The sequence below is a fragment of the Rattus rattus genome, chromosome Y (assembly GCF_011064425.1).
Source record: "Rattus rattus isolate New Zealand chromosome Y, Rrattus_CSIRO_v1, whole genome shotgun sequence".
NCBI classification, from domain to species: domain Eukaryota; kingdom Metazoa; phylum Chordata; class Mammalia; order Rodentia; family Muridae; genus Rattus; species Rattus rattus.
In genome coordinates this window covers 949,068-963,935 of record NC_046173.1, presented here as the reverse complement: position 1 = coordinate 963,935, position 14,868 = coordinate 949,068, and the positions used below count along the sequence as shown (strand labels likewise).

Here is a 14,868-nt window from a genome sequence, read left to right as displayed (position 1 = left end):
CTAAAATAAATAAAAAAATTAAAACTGGCAACAGAAACTGCAAAGTCAGCTATTATTGATTATTATAACAATTATACTTTAATTCCTATCAGAGATTCTTAAAGCTAGAAGCGCTGAGACAGACATTAGGAGGACAAGAAAGTTGGGTAAGATTAATATATGCAGCAAAATTTCAGTCAACCTAGATTGAAATACTAAGGTATTCCACAATAAAAACAAATTTAAAAACTACATTTTCAAAAATTCAGCTCTATAGTGTTTTCTAGACGGAAAATTCTAACACAAAGTGTTAAAGTGCTTAACTGTACCCATAAAAAAAATAAATTAATAATTTTGCACCAGCCCAACAGAAAGAAGAAACATACAAACACACACAAACGCACGTATGCACCTCCACTAACATAATAATAAGAGAAAATAATGGTTGATCATTAATATCTCATAACATCAATTCACCAATAAAAGTCTGTGCCTCACAGAATGGATGTATAAACAGGAATTATTATTCTGCTGTTTACACGATACAGAAATGAGCAACACAGATAGAAACAACCACAGAATAAAGGGCTGGAAAAGATTTTCTAAGAAAATGGACCCTAGAGACAAACTTCCACAACCATTTCTATAAGTAATAATATAAATAGGCATCTAAAAGAAACCAAGGATGAGAGAAAAAAATGTAAACATCATAGGAAAAAATGCATAAAGCGATTTTCTCATTTCTGAAGATGTTTTCTTACAAAATGGAAAGAAAATCTCATCTAAAAAAGAAACATTAATAAAGAATAAATCAATTTGAACAATACATATTAATTGTGCCATACAGGAATACAGGACTTCACTAATTGACAGAACTTCAAGATAAAAACAAAACAGGTATGTAATGAAAGAACTTGAAGATATTACACAAATGGACAAAAACACCTATAAAATATTTCACCCAAACACAAATGGTTATATCTTTTAATCAACCACCTCATGAAACCTTCTACAAATCTGACAATATATTCAGTCAAATGAGTAACTTATAAGAGATTTTTTTAAAAAATTATATAGAACATGCAGTTACTTAGAACACCATGGAATAAAGATGCAGTACAACAAAAAGATTAAATATTAAAAAAAAGAAAAAACGGTCTTCATAATCGCTGGGTAAAAAAAATAATAAGAATCATTAAAAATCAAAAAAATATTATTTTTCAACAAAAATGAGGATCGAAAGTTATGTGACACAGTGAAAACAGGCTTAAGAGGAAGATAATTAGTTAGCATTATCTGCCTTTCTAGAGTAAATGCCGAGTTTTTATTAAACCAGTTTAAAAAAAAAAAACATAAAAGCTCTAGAGAAAACAAACAAAAGAAAACCAAAAGAATAGCAAAAAATACAAACAAAAACAACAACAAAACAAGGAATTCATAATCAAATCCATGACTGAAGTCAATCATGTATAAACAAACAAAGAAGAAATCAAATTACCACAAGCTAGATCAATAAGAAAATCAAGAGCTGCACCAAAAGTCAGCCGAGGAGAGAGCTAGACTCTGAGAAGTGCAAACAATCCTAAGAGCTCAGAAGAAACAAATACTTCTGCCCAAAATCCTGACCAAAGAGGAACACACCTAGTGTCTTCAGTGTCTTGTGGAAACTAGGAATACACCTTCCCGGTTTTTCTCTGTGACTAGAACCAAAAGCCATTCACCAGGAGCACTGATTCATCTGAGAACAGTAAGACCAAGTCTTCTACTAGAATTACAAGGCTGGTGGCCTGAAGACATGCAAAGGGAGAAGTTACCTGAGACAGGGCACTTCAGGTTTCTGGATATGCAGCGAGATGAATTGGGACCATAGCTCTCTGTACCAAAATTCTGAGTGGGGGACAACTGGTCTCTCAGAAGTGGGGACAACACTGAGAACTCAGGGGAGACATCCACTTCTGTTCATATTCCTCTCCCAAGAGCAAGCTCTCTAGTGGCCTCTGGATACAGAATTATAGGAGCAGTCACTGGCAGGAATCTTGAGTTTTCAGCCTGAGCTTGTAACTGGACTGAAATGACTCCACAGATTCCTGCACTCCAATCCTGTGGGGTAGAGTGCTAGACTCTCAGAAGTGATGAAAATCCTGAGGAAACAAGTAATTCTCCACACGTACTTGAATCAAGGGAAACCTGCATTGTGTCATCTGTTCCCTCTGGGCACAGGGAAGTAGTAGCAGTCTTGGGCAGGTCACTTCAGGTTTCTTCCTGAACCAAGAACTTAATTTCAGGTACCAGTAACATGGACACACCTGGGAACAGAGGTAAGACAAACTCTTCTGTGCTTAGTGACTCACCTGGGGGCTTCAAAGCACAAAAACCAAGAAGCAGATTCTGCTAACAGAAAACAGGTCTGCAGGACTGCAGATGTACAGCTCTACCAGAGTGTCAAGACAATGTTAAAGATGGCAGAACAATGCAATTCAAGAGAAAACCTAATGACACTAGGCAAGCACAGCATCTGAATCAGCAGAAATCAAGACTATTTGTCACCCTCAGAGTACAGTTCTGTCACCAAGCAAATAATGAATGTTCCAACACACCCACACCTTTAAAGCAAAATTGGATTTAAAATTCCATCTCGTGATGATGATAAAGGACTTTAAGAAGAAGATAAATAACTCACTTAAAGAAATACAGAAAATAAAGGTTAAAAAAATTGATGCCCTTAAAGATGAAACATAAATATCCTGAAAAGAAGGGATTAATCCCTAGAGAAAAACAAAACTAAACCAGTGAGGGGATTAAACATAAGGATCCAGGATTTTAAAATGGAAATTAGAAACAAAAAGGAAATCACAAAGTAAGATAATCCAGGAGTCACAAAAATCTAAGAAAGTGATCAGCATTCAGAGACACAAAGCACACATATACAGAATATAAGAGATAAAAGAGAGAATCTCAGTGGCTGAAAATATTCTAGAAAACCTTAAACAAGCCATCAAAGATAATATGAAATGCAAATATCTCATAGCCCAAAATATTCAGTAAATCTAGGATAAAATGAGAAGATCAAGCCTAAGTATTTTATACAATGAAGAGAGTGAACACTCTCAACTTAAAGGACCAGAAAATATCTTTAAAAAATTATAGATGAAAACTTCCATTACCTAAAGAAAGATGCTGAAACACATACAAGAAGACTGCAGAAACCCGAAAAGATTGGACAAGGAAAGAAATTCCTTCTGACACACAATAGTGAAAAATAAAACAAAACAAAAACAAAAACAAACAGAAATAAAAACAAAACAAAATGACCAATACAAAAATGCATAAGACAAAGCAAGAATATTAACAGCAGAAAGGAAAAAGGTCATGGAACATGTAAAGACAGACCTAACACCTCAACAGACATATGACTCCAGCTGCATATGAAGAAAAGGACAGATGTGTTCGGGAAAATGGGAAGAGAAGCCCTGGTTTCTGCCATAACTTGACAGAGCAGTGTAGGGGAATGTCAGTGCAGGGATGTGGGAAACAGGTTATGTTTGGGGAGGGGAAACACACTTATAGTAAAAGATGAGACAGACATAATAGGGGTTTATTGATCATTAATCCAAGAAGGGGAATATGATTTTAAATATAACTAAATAACTTCCAAATAAAACAGAAAGTTATAACATCCAAAACCTAGGAAAAAGTATACTAAAACTCTCTCACTAAAAATTTAAACAGTACCAGTATTATCAATATGAGAAATGAAAACAGAAACATAGGGACAAACACTAAAGAAATTCATAGAAGCATTAGGTCTTCCTTTAAATTTGGACACTACAAACTTAGAAAAATTGAAATGACATTTAACAGAGTAAAATTTAGAATGCACAAACTATGGAAAAATTTCTACAAACCCCAAAGAAAATAGGAGCTCATTTTTAAAAACTACTAAAAGAAAAGTCCAGGGCAGGATAGATTTAATACAGATTTCTACTAGAATTTCAAGAAGGAAAGACTACCAATATTTCTCAAACAATTCTGTGAAATGCAAAAAGAAGCAATACTGTAGAAAATCACTATCTGGTTCTTTTCCATATAAAGCACACAAAGTTTCCAAAAAGGAAGATAATTCCCGAACAGTTTCTCATATCAATATTGATGTTGAAATAGTCAAATACTAAGATGAAGCAAGAAAGAGGGATGCCTTATCGTATTTGTTAAAGCAACTCTATGTAAGAGAGGTACTAATGGGATACATGAATCTTGATTATGGCCTCCTCCTGTAGCAAGGCTATTCTCATATTGAAAGGAAAAGAACTACAATTCATCCAACTGGTGTCCAAGAAGTATAGGGACAAAGATTGAGCGCACAGTGACTGGAAAATGAATGGCTTGCAAAAGTTGTGAACAGTCCCTGACATAATAAGTTTTACTCAATTATCCTTTCAGGCAAGAGTATAGCATAACATTATCCAGAGAAACCTCACTCAGCTGCCAATGGAAAGAAATGCACCGCAGACCAACATGAGATGAGGCTTCAGAAATGCTATCAGAGAGTTAGGAAAATAAACAGTGGAATCAAACTGAATAGACACTTCAATAGAAGACAGAGTCAAATAACCTGCAATTATATAGACTCATAGAAGTCCAACAATTAAACAAACTGTTATGGGCTGGATTCAATCCATATGTAGCAGAAGCACAGGCTGGTTTAAAGAATGGTCCAAGAACCATTTGAAATGTGGTTGCCCATGAATCTGTTGCTTGTCTCTGATTAGGTTTCAAAAACTGTACCAAATTGTCTGGTTCTTTTGGAGGGTATACATTATGTTTTATTTTTTTTGCTCTTGTTTTGTTTTTGTAATTTTGGGTTTGGGTAATTATGATAATATATTTGTTATTTCTAAAAGTTTTACATAATTACTGGACTCTGACTTAGAAGAAGACATTCTCTATAAACAATGACTATTGCTTCTCAGTCTGTTCCTGATGTCTTTCTTTGCCCTACTTCATTATCTTGGCTAAATGTATATTCCTTTCTTCTTTCCTTAAGAGACCTTTGATTGCATGTTACAGTTGTCAACATTTGAAAATGACTAAAAACCTTCCGTTTAGGCTCAACAAAAAAGACAAGGTAGTATCTTTTCAGACTGTTTTTTTTATTTAAAAAATAATACCAATGATCAGAACAACATTTGCCATCCACATTGATTCCAAACACTGTATATTTTCTCTATTTCAGCAATGTCTATACCAAAATTGTCCTCTACAAACAGAAGCCTCACTCTGCCTTGGGTAAATGCCTATTTCCCAGTATTCTTATGAATTCCTTCCATACTGTCTACAGATATTCATAGGATTCTGTATCTCCTTTTGGTATTGACATATAAAAATGGTAGTGTTCGGAACTTTCTATCTTTAAGACTACCAGATATCCACTTTAATTCAAACCAGCTCTCTGCTACAGACTTACTGGTGAAAAAGTTTGATGTGTAAGACAATGTAAAACCAAAATTGAATTTGATAATTACTAATCACTCTGGCCTTAAACTTGACATTCATGCCTGAACAGAAATGACAGTGAGTAGGAATATTGGCTGTGAGGCAAGCCTAATTGTTCCTTCTACCTTTAGTAAATGTCGCAGAAAGCTGGGGAGAATGCAAAATGAGAATTACTCAACAAATTTTATTTTATTTTGATATGAAGTAAGCCTTAGTTTCTTCAGAATCGGGTTATTTCATATGATGTTTTCTGGAGTTTCTAATCACAAGACATGTGTAGGTGAATAATCTTGATCAAACAAATGAGAGGATGAATTATTTGTTTTCCATCTTCTTTTATTGTGCTGGATCACACATGAGGAAATACTTTGCGAGTGAAAATGAAGTGATGGATTTTTCTGTAAGATGCCTGAAAAGAGGACATGTTTTGTTTTGCTAGAGTAAACACTTGACAGAACCGACAAACTTTTCTAAAGAAATAACACAAAAGAACGTGAATGGCTTTGTGGAATGCTTGGCTTTGCCACTCTTTGTTCTTTTTCATTAGATTTTCTGTCACATGTCTTCATTAGAGGAATGTTATATTTGTTCTTTTTGTCATGCTTGCTGCTTCTTTGCCTGGCCTTTTGGCCTTTTTTATTGATGCTTTTCATTTCACTCCATGACAAAGTAACATGTGGATAACGCTTGGCCTTTTAGCTAGTCATGATTTTTCTTGGAGAGAAAGGTACCGAAAACTCTTCTGGATTTTCAACTGATTTTGATTCGTGTTTGTGGACTCAGGTTGATTACAGAGACTCATCTTTTCTTTTGATCAAATCTTCCAATGCTTTTTCATTAATAGACAATTGAAGTGGATAGGTTTAAAAGTGGTGTTTAATGTGACTGAATTGCTGCTATCCTCTCAAGGAAGACTTGATGTTTCCCAAATATGTTTTTCCTGAATAGGTGTCTCTCCTCGGCCCAATTAAACTTTCCTTCTAACTACTTCCTCTGTTCGTGCAGCGAATCAGAAGGGATGGAAAATCATTTAAGAAAAAGCCTATTTTATTAGATTTTGAAAATTTTTAAGATTGCCAGTAGTGCCATAACAGCTAAGGCTTACAGTAATTCTGCTTCTAAATGGTTCGAAAACTAAAACATTTTAAGGGTTGACAATGTATTAAAATGAGGTTAAAATCATGACCTGGTGTAACTTAGTGAACTCTTCCTTCTAACACGCAATATGGTTGCATGGACTACTTCATCATTTTCATGTATATTATTTTGTAAAAATTAGAGGAAAACTCATTTTTTCTTTTTTGAATGGATTGGATGTAGAGATTACTTTATTCATTTATTTTGACAAAAAGCAATCTACAATATACAATCTCACAAAAATCTCAACTCAATACAAAAACTAGAGCTATTAGCAAAATTCAAATGGATCGACAAAAAATACAGGGTAGAGTAAATTATCTCAACAAATATACAAATTTCTGGCAAAATCCCATCCCTTGGCCTCAAGCTGTATTGAAGATTAATTCTGAAACAACAACAAACAACAACAAAAACAAAATATGAAACTAAAACAAAAAACAACCAAAAACAACAACAAAACAATAACAATATCCACAATAATATAGCAAACAAACATCTATGCTGTTGAATTAGACGGCAGATATATTTATTGAAGAGAATTCAAGACAAAGAAATGATCTCAAATACCTAGAAAAACTTTATATTAAAAGGAGCTAAAATGAAACGTTGAAAAGATAGCATTTTCAACAAATGGTGTAAATTCAAGTGTAGATCAGCATGTAGATGAATGCAAAATAAAACGGATTTTACTGCCCTATTCAAAAGCTGAAACCAAGTTTATCAGACCTGCATATAAAAACCAGATCCTCAAACTAATAGAAAGAAAATATGGGAAGGCCTCCAACACATGTGCAATTGGGTAAAATTTTTGTAAAGAGAATACCAATATTCTGAAAAATAATCCCAATCCCCATCCCATATTATGCTATAAAGATTAAGAATAGGCAAAAGGGACCTCCTAAAATTGAAAAGCTTTTGTAAGAAAAAGGGCACTGTTATTAGACCAAAACAAAAATGAAAAATTCGGAAAAATATTACCAGTTCTACATCTGATAGAGAACTTACATGTAAATATAGAAAGAACATAAGAAGTTCAAATCCAGAAAGCCAAATACGCCTTTTAAAAATTGTGATACTGAGCTAAACAATGAATTCTCACCTGAGGAATATCTAATGGCTGAGAAGTAACTAAAGAAATGGTCAAAATCCTTAGTCATCAGGAAAATGCAAATCCCAACACCACTTAGGTTTCATGCCACACAAGTCAGAATGGCTAAGATCAAAAACTCAGTTTACAACAGAAGGCTGCAAGGATGTGGAGAAAGAGAAAAACTCCTCCATTGTGGGAATGCAAGAAGGTACAAACACTCTAGAAATAAATCTGTAAATTACTCATATGATTGGATTTTATAACACGGAGGAGAAGCCAACTATACATCTGGGCATATACCCAAAATAATTCCATCATAAACAAGTACACTGGTTCCACCATATTCATAGCAGCATACTTCATAATATCACAAAGGTAGAAAGAACCCACATGCCCTACAACAGAGGAATGGATACAGAAAATGTGCTACATCTACACATTGGAGCACTACTTAGCAATAAAAAACATGACTTCATGAAATATATAGGCAAATGGATGGAAGTAGAAAATATACTGAGTGAGCTACTGCTTCTCTCTCTCTCTCTCTCTCTCTCTCTCTCTGTCTTTCTTTCTCTCTCTCTCACAAACACACATGTACAATCAAAAAAACAAAAAAATCAAATAAAAAAAAACCCATGCGATATGCACTCAATAATAATTGGATAGTAGGCCAAAATCTTGAATTGCTCTAGACACAATCTACAGACCCCTAAGAAGGACAACTGAAGTGTGGATGTTTCAAATCTTCATAAAGCAGAAACAAAACTAATTCTATGAGGAGATATGCAGACAATTTTTGGTGCAGAGCATACATACAGCCACCAAATCCAGACAATAGTGGTGATGCCAAGAAGTGCATGTTGGCATGTTCCTGATATAGTTGTCTCCAGAAATGCTCTGCCAGAGTGTGACAACTCTAGAGGTGAATGCCCACAGCCAACCATTAAACTTAGTATATGATACAAACTGGAGTAATCAGAGATAAGATTGCAGGAGCTCAAAGGTTTTGCAACTCCATAAGAAAAACAATGTCTACCAACCAGCAATCCAGCAAATAAACTGCCATCCAAAGAGTACACATGGGGAGATTCTTGACTCTAGTGGAGTATAAAGCATAGGATGGTCTTGTTGGTCACGAATGGGAGAAGAGGGTCTTGGTTCTACCAAGGCAAGATCCAGAAGTATATGGGAATATGAGGGCAGGGAATAATGAAGGGGTGGGTGGTTGAATGGGACAACACCCTCATAGAAAAAGGAGAAGGAGGATGAAATAGGTGGTTTATAGACATGAAACTGGTAAATGAATAATATTTGAAATGTACATAAAAACTTATCCAAAAAATTAAATTTAAAATGTATTTTTGAAAGAATTTTCAAAATTGAGTATGCATGAACTGACATTGTAATTTCTGTTGTCGATTGCCATAAGAAAAAGGAAAGAAACATTTCTGTCATGCTAGTTTACAAGTTTTTACGTGAAATGGAATTTAAAGATTATGTCATCAAAACTAAGCTAAAAATAAAATCAGTTCCTACTAATATTCAAGAATTAATAAAGTGCAGAAAGACTATTAATATTACAAACAGACTTTAAACCCAGGACTGTAGCAAATTTTTGCCTTGGTTTTGAGTATCAGGAATTGAAATTATTAATTTTGTTTATTTACTTCTTTTTAGGTTTTGAGACAGTTTTTTTTCTAATGGCTTGAGCTGTAAAAGATGTAACTATAAAGATCTGAGTGGACATAGACTGGAAGAGATCTGCATTCTAAGTCCTCCAAAGTGTTCCAATTTCAAGAAATGTATAACCATCTGAAGTGTAGAGGGCCGGAATAACATTCGCCACCACAAAATGGCACTGGCTTCCACTGTGCCCCACGTGGAAGGCCGAACTAGCTTTGCCATTACAAGATGGCGCTGGCCTCAGCTGCGTCAGCCGACTTCCTTTCAGAAAGTTAACTATGTGTGCATGTGCAAGAGAGCCTTCGTGCCAGATCTTTGCCCACTCCGGGGCGTGCCTAATGAGATCAGGGTAAGTAACCAAGCAGATGTGGATGAGCCACGTTAGGGTGTATATAAGCCATACGCGGTGCCTCTCCTTAAGATTCAATAAACGTTTAGCTGCAGCAAGGATTCGTGTGTCCCCGCTTATTCGTGCTGGCAAGAGATGGCAAGGGACATTTGGTGCCGAGAGCCCAGGAAGCTACACCATTGCCAGGCACAGAGAGGTCCTCCAAGTGCGGAGAGAATCCAAAGCTGCACGATGCGGATAAGATCCTGAGAGAAATGCTTAGCCTTGTCCTGTTCCACTTCACTCCCTGCTAGATGCGGCGAAAGTCTCTATTATCGTTTTGGCAGTCCTCGGGCTTTCTCTATTGGCCTTTGAGTTTCTAGCTACCGCCAGAGAGCGTCAGAGGTCGCATGGGAGCCGCCCAGCTGTAATCGCAAATGGGAGAGCGCTGGGGGAGGGGCAAGGCAGCATGTCAGAAACAGGGTTGGGTAAAAAATTAAAGAGCTCAAGGAAAAAAGAAAACAAGCAGAGAGTCCCCTCCAATGCGGAGGTAGAGATTGGGGGAAAAATGCCCCGGGAGAGATAAAAGAGAGAAGGGAGAAAAAAGTCTTGAAAAGGAGAAGTCTTTATCCGGTAAGGGATTTAACGACTCCAGAGCTTGATAGCTCAGAGACAGACGAGCTTAGCTCCTCTGAGGAAGAGGATTTAGAAGATGAGGCAGCTCACTATGAAGAAGGAGGATACTACCCAGATGAACAACAAGCTAACAGTTTGGGTAAACAAAAGGAAGTGGAGGTGGAAACCATGTTTCCGAGACTATAAGCCCCAACGCCTCCCACCTTATATGGAGAGATTTCACTCAGATTCCTTCCTCACTAAAGAGGAACAGAAAAAAGATACAGCAGGTACACATTCCCCAGTTTGAGATCGCTGATGGAGGCCATGTTCAAATTGTGCAGAATATGTTCAAATTAAGGAACTTACCAAGTTGTCCGTAACTATGGAGTTAGTGCCAATTTTACTATTGCTCAAATCGAAGGCTTGCATCTGGCCATGACTCCAGGAGACTGGCAGACAACAGTGAAGGGTGCACTCCCCTTATATGGGACAATATATGAAATGGAAAGCCTTTGGTATGACGCTCAGGCACAGGCCAAAGTCAATGCCATTGTTGAAGGCAATCAGAGAGACTGGACGCTTGATCTGCTAACGACAAGGGCAGTATGCCAATAATCAAACAAACTAAGACTGGGGAGCATCGCTCAAATCTCTGCTGTCGCCTCTTAAAGCTGAGTAAAGGCACTTTCCAAGAAGGGGTGAGTCCGGGGACACTTTAACGAGAATTATACCCAAAGCCCCCAGTAGCCATTCTCAGACTTCGTGGCTAGGATGACAGAGGCAGCAGGCAGGATCTTTGGAGACCCTGAACAGGCAATGCCTTTAGTGGTACAGTTGGTCTATGAGCAAGCCACACAGGAATTCAGAGCAGCTATTATACCTAGGAAGAGCAAAGGATTACAGGACTGGCTGAGAGTTTGCCGAGAACTTGGAGGCCCACTTATAATGCCGGCCTCACGGCTGCTATCCTACAGGGCCAAAAGTGCTCAGGTATAGGTGATCGCAGCATCTGCTATAACTGTGGCAACCCAGGACATTTGAAAAAGGAGTGTCAAGCCCTCACAAAGAAGAGAGCACCAGGACTGTGTACTAAGTGTGGGAAAGGCTATCTTTGGGCTAGTGAGTGTCCCTCATTTAAAGATATCAGAGGCAGGCTTAATCAGCCTGGGCCTCCCCAGGCAGAAAGGGGTGAAAACACTCCAAAAAATGGGTATCTGGGCCCCAAGTCTTAGGGCCCCAAAACAGATGAGACTCCAGCTTACAACAGACAGACACCACGGTTCACAGAGCCACAAAAGGCTCAGCAGCAGTGGACCTCTGTTCCACCACCCAATTCATATTAATGCCACTGATGGGTGTGCAACCTGTTCCCCCTGACTACAAAGGCCCCCTACCCATGGGAAGTGTCGGCCTTCTTATGGGTCGATCCTCCTTAACCTTAAAGGGACTTATTGTTCACCCTGGAATTATAGGTCAAGATTACACGGGAGAACTTCAAGTTCTCTGCTCTTGCCCTCAAGGCGTTTTTTCCATCTCCCCATGTGACAGGATTGCTCAGTTGATTATTCTTCAAAGCTTACATGATCATTTTCCTTCTTCCGGGGTCTCTAGAGGCACCGCGAAGTTTGGCTCTTCCGGAACTGATTCTGCTTATTTAATGATGGACCTTAATTCCAGACCCTCTTTAGAGTTGAATATAGAAGGGAAAACTTTTACGGGAATTCTAAATACAGGGGCTGATAAGAGCATTATCTCCTCTAGTTGGTGGCCTACGGCATGGCCTGTCACTCAATCATCCCATTCCTTACAAGGACTAGGGTATGAGGCCAAATTTCACTATCAGCTCATGCTCCTGATCTGGCTTGCTCCAGAAGGCCAATCAGGAAGGTTTATTCCTATGTCCTCCCTCTTCCTGTTAACCTTTGGGGGAGGGATGTCTTACAGGTCTAGGTCTGACATTGACCAACCTGTTGAGATTATGAAGAGAATGGGCTACGAGGTAGGGAAGGGATTAGGAAAAAAGGAACAAGGAAAATTAGAACCGGTCCCACAAGAAGGTAATATAGGAAGGCAGGGCCTGGGTGTTTCCTAGGTGCCATTGAGGGTTCTATGCCCATACCCTGGCTCAGGGAGGAGGAAAAATGGGTTCCTCAATGGCATCTATCCTCTGAAAAATTAGAAGCTGCCACTAAATTGGTTAATGAACAATTACAGCTTGGTCATTTAGAACCGTCCATTTCATCATGGAATACTCCTATTTTTGTGATAAAGAAAAAAATCAGGAAAATGGAGTCTTCTCCATGATTTGAGAGCCATTAATGCACAGATGGGTTTGTTTGGCACGATCCAACAGGGCCTACCCTTACTCTCCGCCTTACCTAAGCAATGGAAGATAATAATTATAGACATTAAGGATTGTTTCTTTTCCATCCCCTTGTGTCCACAAGACAGACAGAGGTTTGCATTTACTAGGTACTTAAATGTTTATCCAATCTGTTGTATCATTGCAACTTGGGTCATATAGAATAATATTAAATAATCATAAATATTGAGACAAATAATGTTATGCCTTTCAGCTACATGCACTTCGGTCAAAATATCCAGAACCTTTGAATTCTCAAGGAAATGAGATAAGAAATGTTTACATGATGGCTAGATACAGCAAGGATTGATGAAATTAGGACCTCCTAGTTTTCTATGTTGAAGACAGAAAATGAAACCTACAAATTCACTCATTGGCTCCAACTCCATATACAGACACATTTTTACCCACTTTCTTGTAGTCAATCTGTTTGTCTGAGTGTCTTTTAGTCTGTCTCTGTGTGTACATGATGCATGTATGTGTATATTATAAAATTCAATTTGCCAGACTTCTGCTATGCACATTTAGTAAGCAAAGTATCTGGTCTACAATAAGTCAGATAAGCCCTAATGTTCTGACATGGATTCCTACATTATTAGCTGTGTAATCTTGGTATCATTTAGTGTCTTCTATCTCTCATTTGATTACACAATGGAGAAATATTTGTTGTTTGCCCAAGTTGGTGAGTAAGTCATAAGTATGTTATACTCCATCCACTGCACATTAGACAAATTCTTCCAGTAATCCGTCACCTTGTGAAGGTTAGCTTGCATCCTAGGCCCAAACTGAATAAGTATACCCTTCAATTCTATGTTTTTTTAAAGCATGATTCTATTTGGAAAAAAATGAGACTCATTGAGTAAATGATCCCATTCCACAGTTCCCTGTACCCAAATCTTGTGGAAAAGAGGGATGAACAAACAGAAGTGTGATTAATCCTGAGACAACAGGATAAAGTGCAACTTCCTAGGAACTTTGACCAAATCCCTGGACCAGAGGAAACTGCATAGTATCTCAGAAAGAAGAATATAGGAATAGTCACCTGAATTTACGGTGGTTCTGGTCTGTGTCCAGAAGAAGTTGAAGTGGTCAAAAGCTCCTGCAATCAAATCCCATTAGTGACACATGGACCTTTTAAAAGTGAAGACACTCTGAGAAATCAGAGGAGATTAACCTTGCTTCCATTCAAGAACCAAAATGGAATCAACTGGTGCCAGCTGTGCCTTCTTATCCAAAGGTCCAAAGTGCAGTCATGGGTAGAAACTGTCTGATTAGCTTCCAGCTCCCAAGAAATGAAATATAGTCACCCAGGATTGCCTACAAACCTGTGAGCAGAGGCATAACCCACTTTTCTACTCCAAGTAACCTGCTGGGTATATTCAGTACATACAGAGGAAGAAGTCCTCTGGGACAGGATACTCCAGGTTTCTGGCTATGCCCAGAAACCTTATTCCATCCTCCAACTCTATACAAACAAATTCTGTAGGGAAGATAACTGAACACCCAGAAATGTGGATCATTCTGAGACTGCAGGACAGACTGCCATTTTTGAGGACTTTTGACAACATCCCTGGCCCAAGAGGAAAATGTAAAGCCTCAGGTAATGAGAAATATAGAAGAGTCAGATTCAGGTACCTGAGGTTCTGTTCTGTTCCTGTACAGAATAAAACCAGACAAACAGCTCCCTTGCAACCCAAATCCTGGTGGAGAATTGGACCCTCAGAACTGTGGACACCGCTGAAAAAATGAGTGTAGAATACCCTGTGCCTACATCACAACCCGAGAGGGAATTTCTTAGTCCCTTCTCTGCCTCATGAGTGCAGGAATTAGTGGCAGTCAGTGACAGGACACTTTTAGTACTGCACCCAAGAACTAGGAAAAAAAGTCACAAGTAGGCCTACACAATTGACAGGGCACCTGTCCCTAAAATAAAGGCCAAAAGACAACATGAAAACATTTCTATAATATTGACACAGAGGCCTACAGTAAGGTCAAACAACTGTCAGAAACAGCAAGAGAAACTGACCACAGAGACAGCCTGATGGCAAGAGGCAAGCACACAAATGTACGTATCAGAAACCAAGACAAATTGGCATAGTCAGACTATAGTACTCCCATCAAAGAAAGTACTGGATATTAAAACAATTCAGAAAAGCAAGATTTAGATTTAAAAAT

General features: G+C 38.0%; 1 protein-coding gene across 1 annotated transcript; it reads left to right on the top strand.

Moving 5' to 3' along the window:
• The first annotated feature begins 11,673 nt into the window (after window positions 1-11,673).
• On the top strand, window positions 11,674-12,438 carry LOC116889590 (endogenous retrovirus group K member 10 Pro protein-like). Its single transcript, XM_032890526.1, is given in 3 exon segments — window positions 11,674-12,223; window positions 12,226-12,275; window positions 12,307-12,438. Coding segments are annotated over 3 exon segments (717 nt in total). The 3' UTR covers window positions 12,424-12,438.
• The last annotated feature ends 2,430 nt before the right edge of the window (window positions 12,439-14,868 follow it).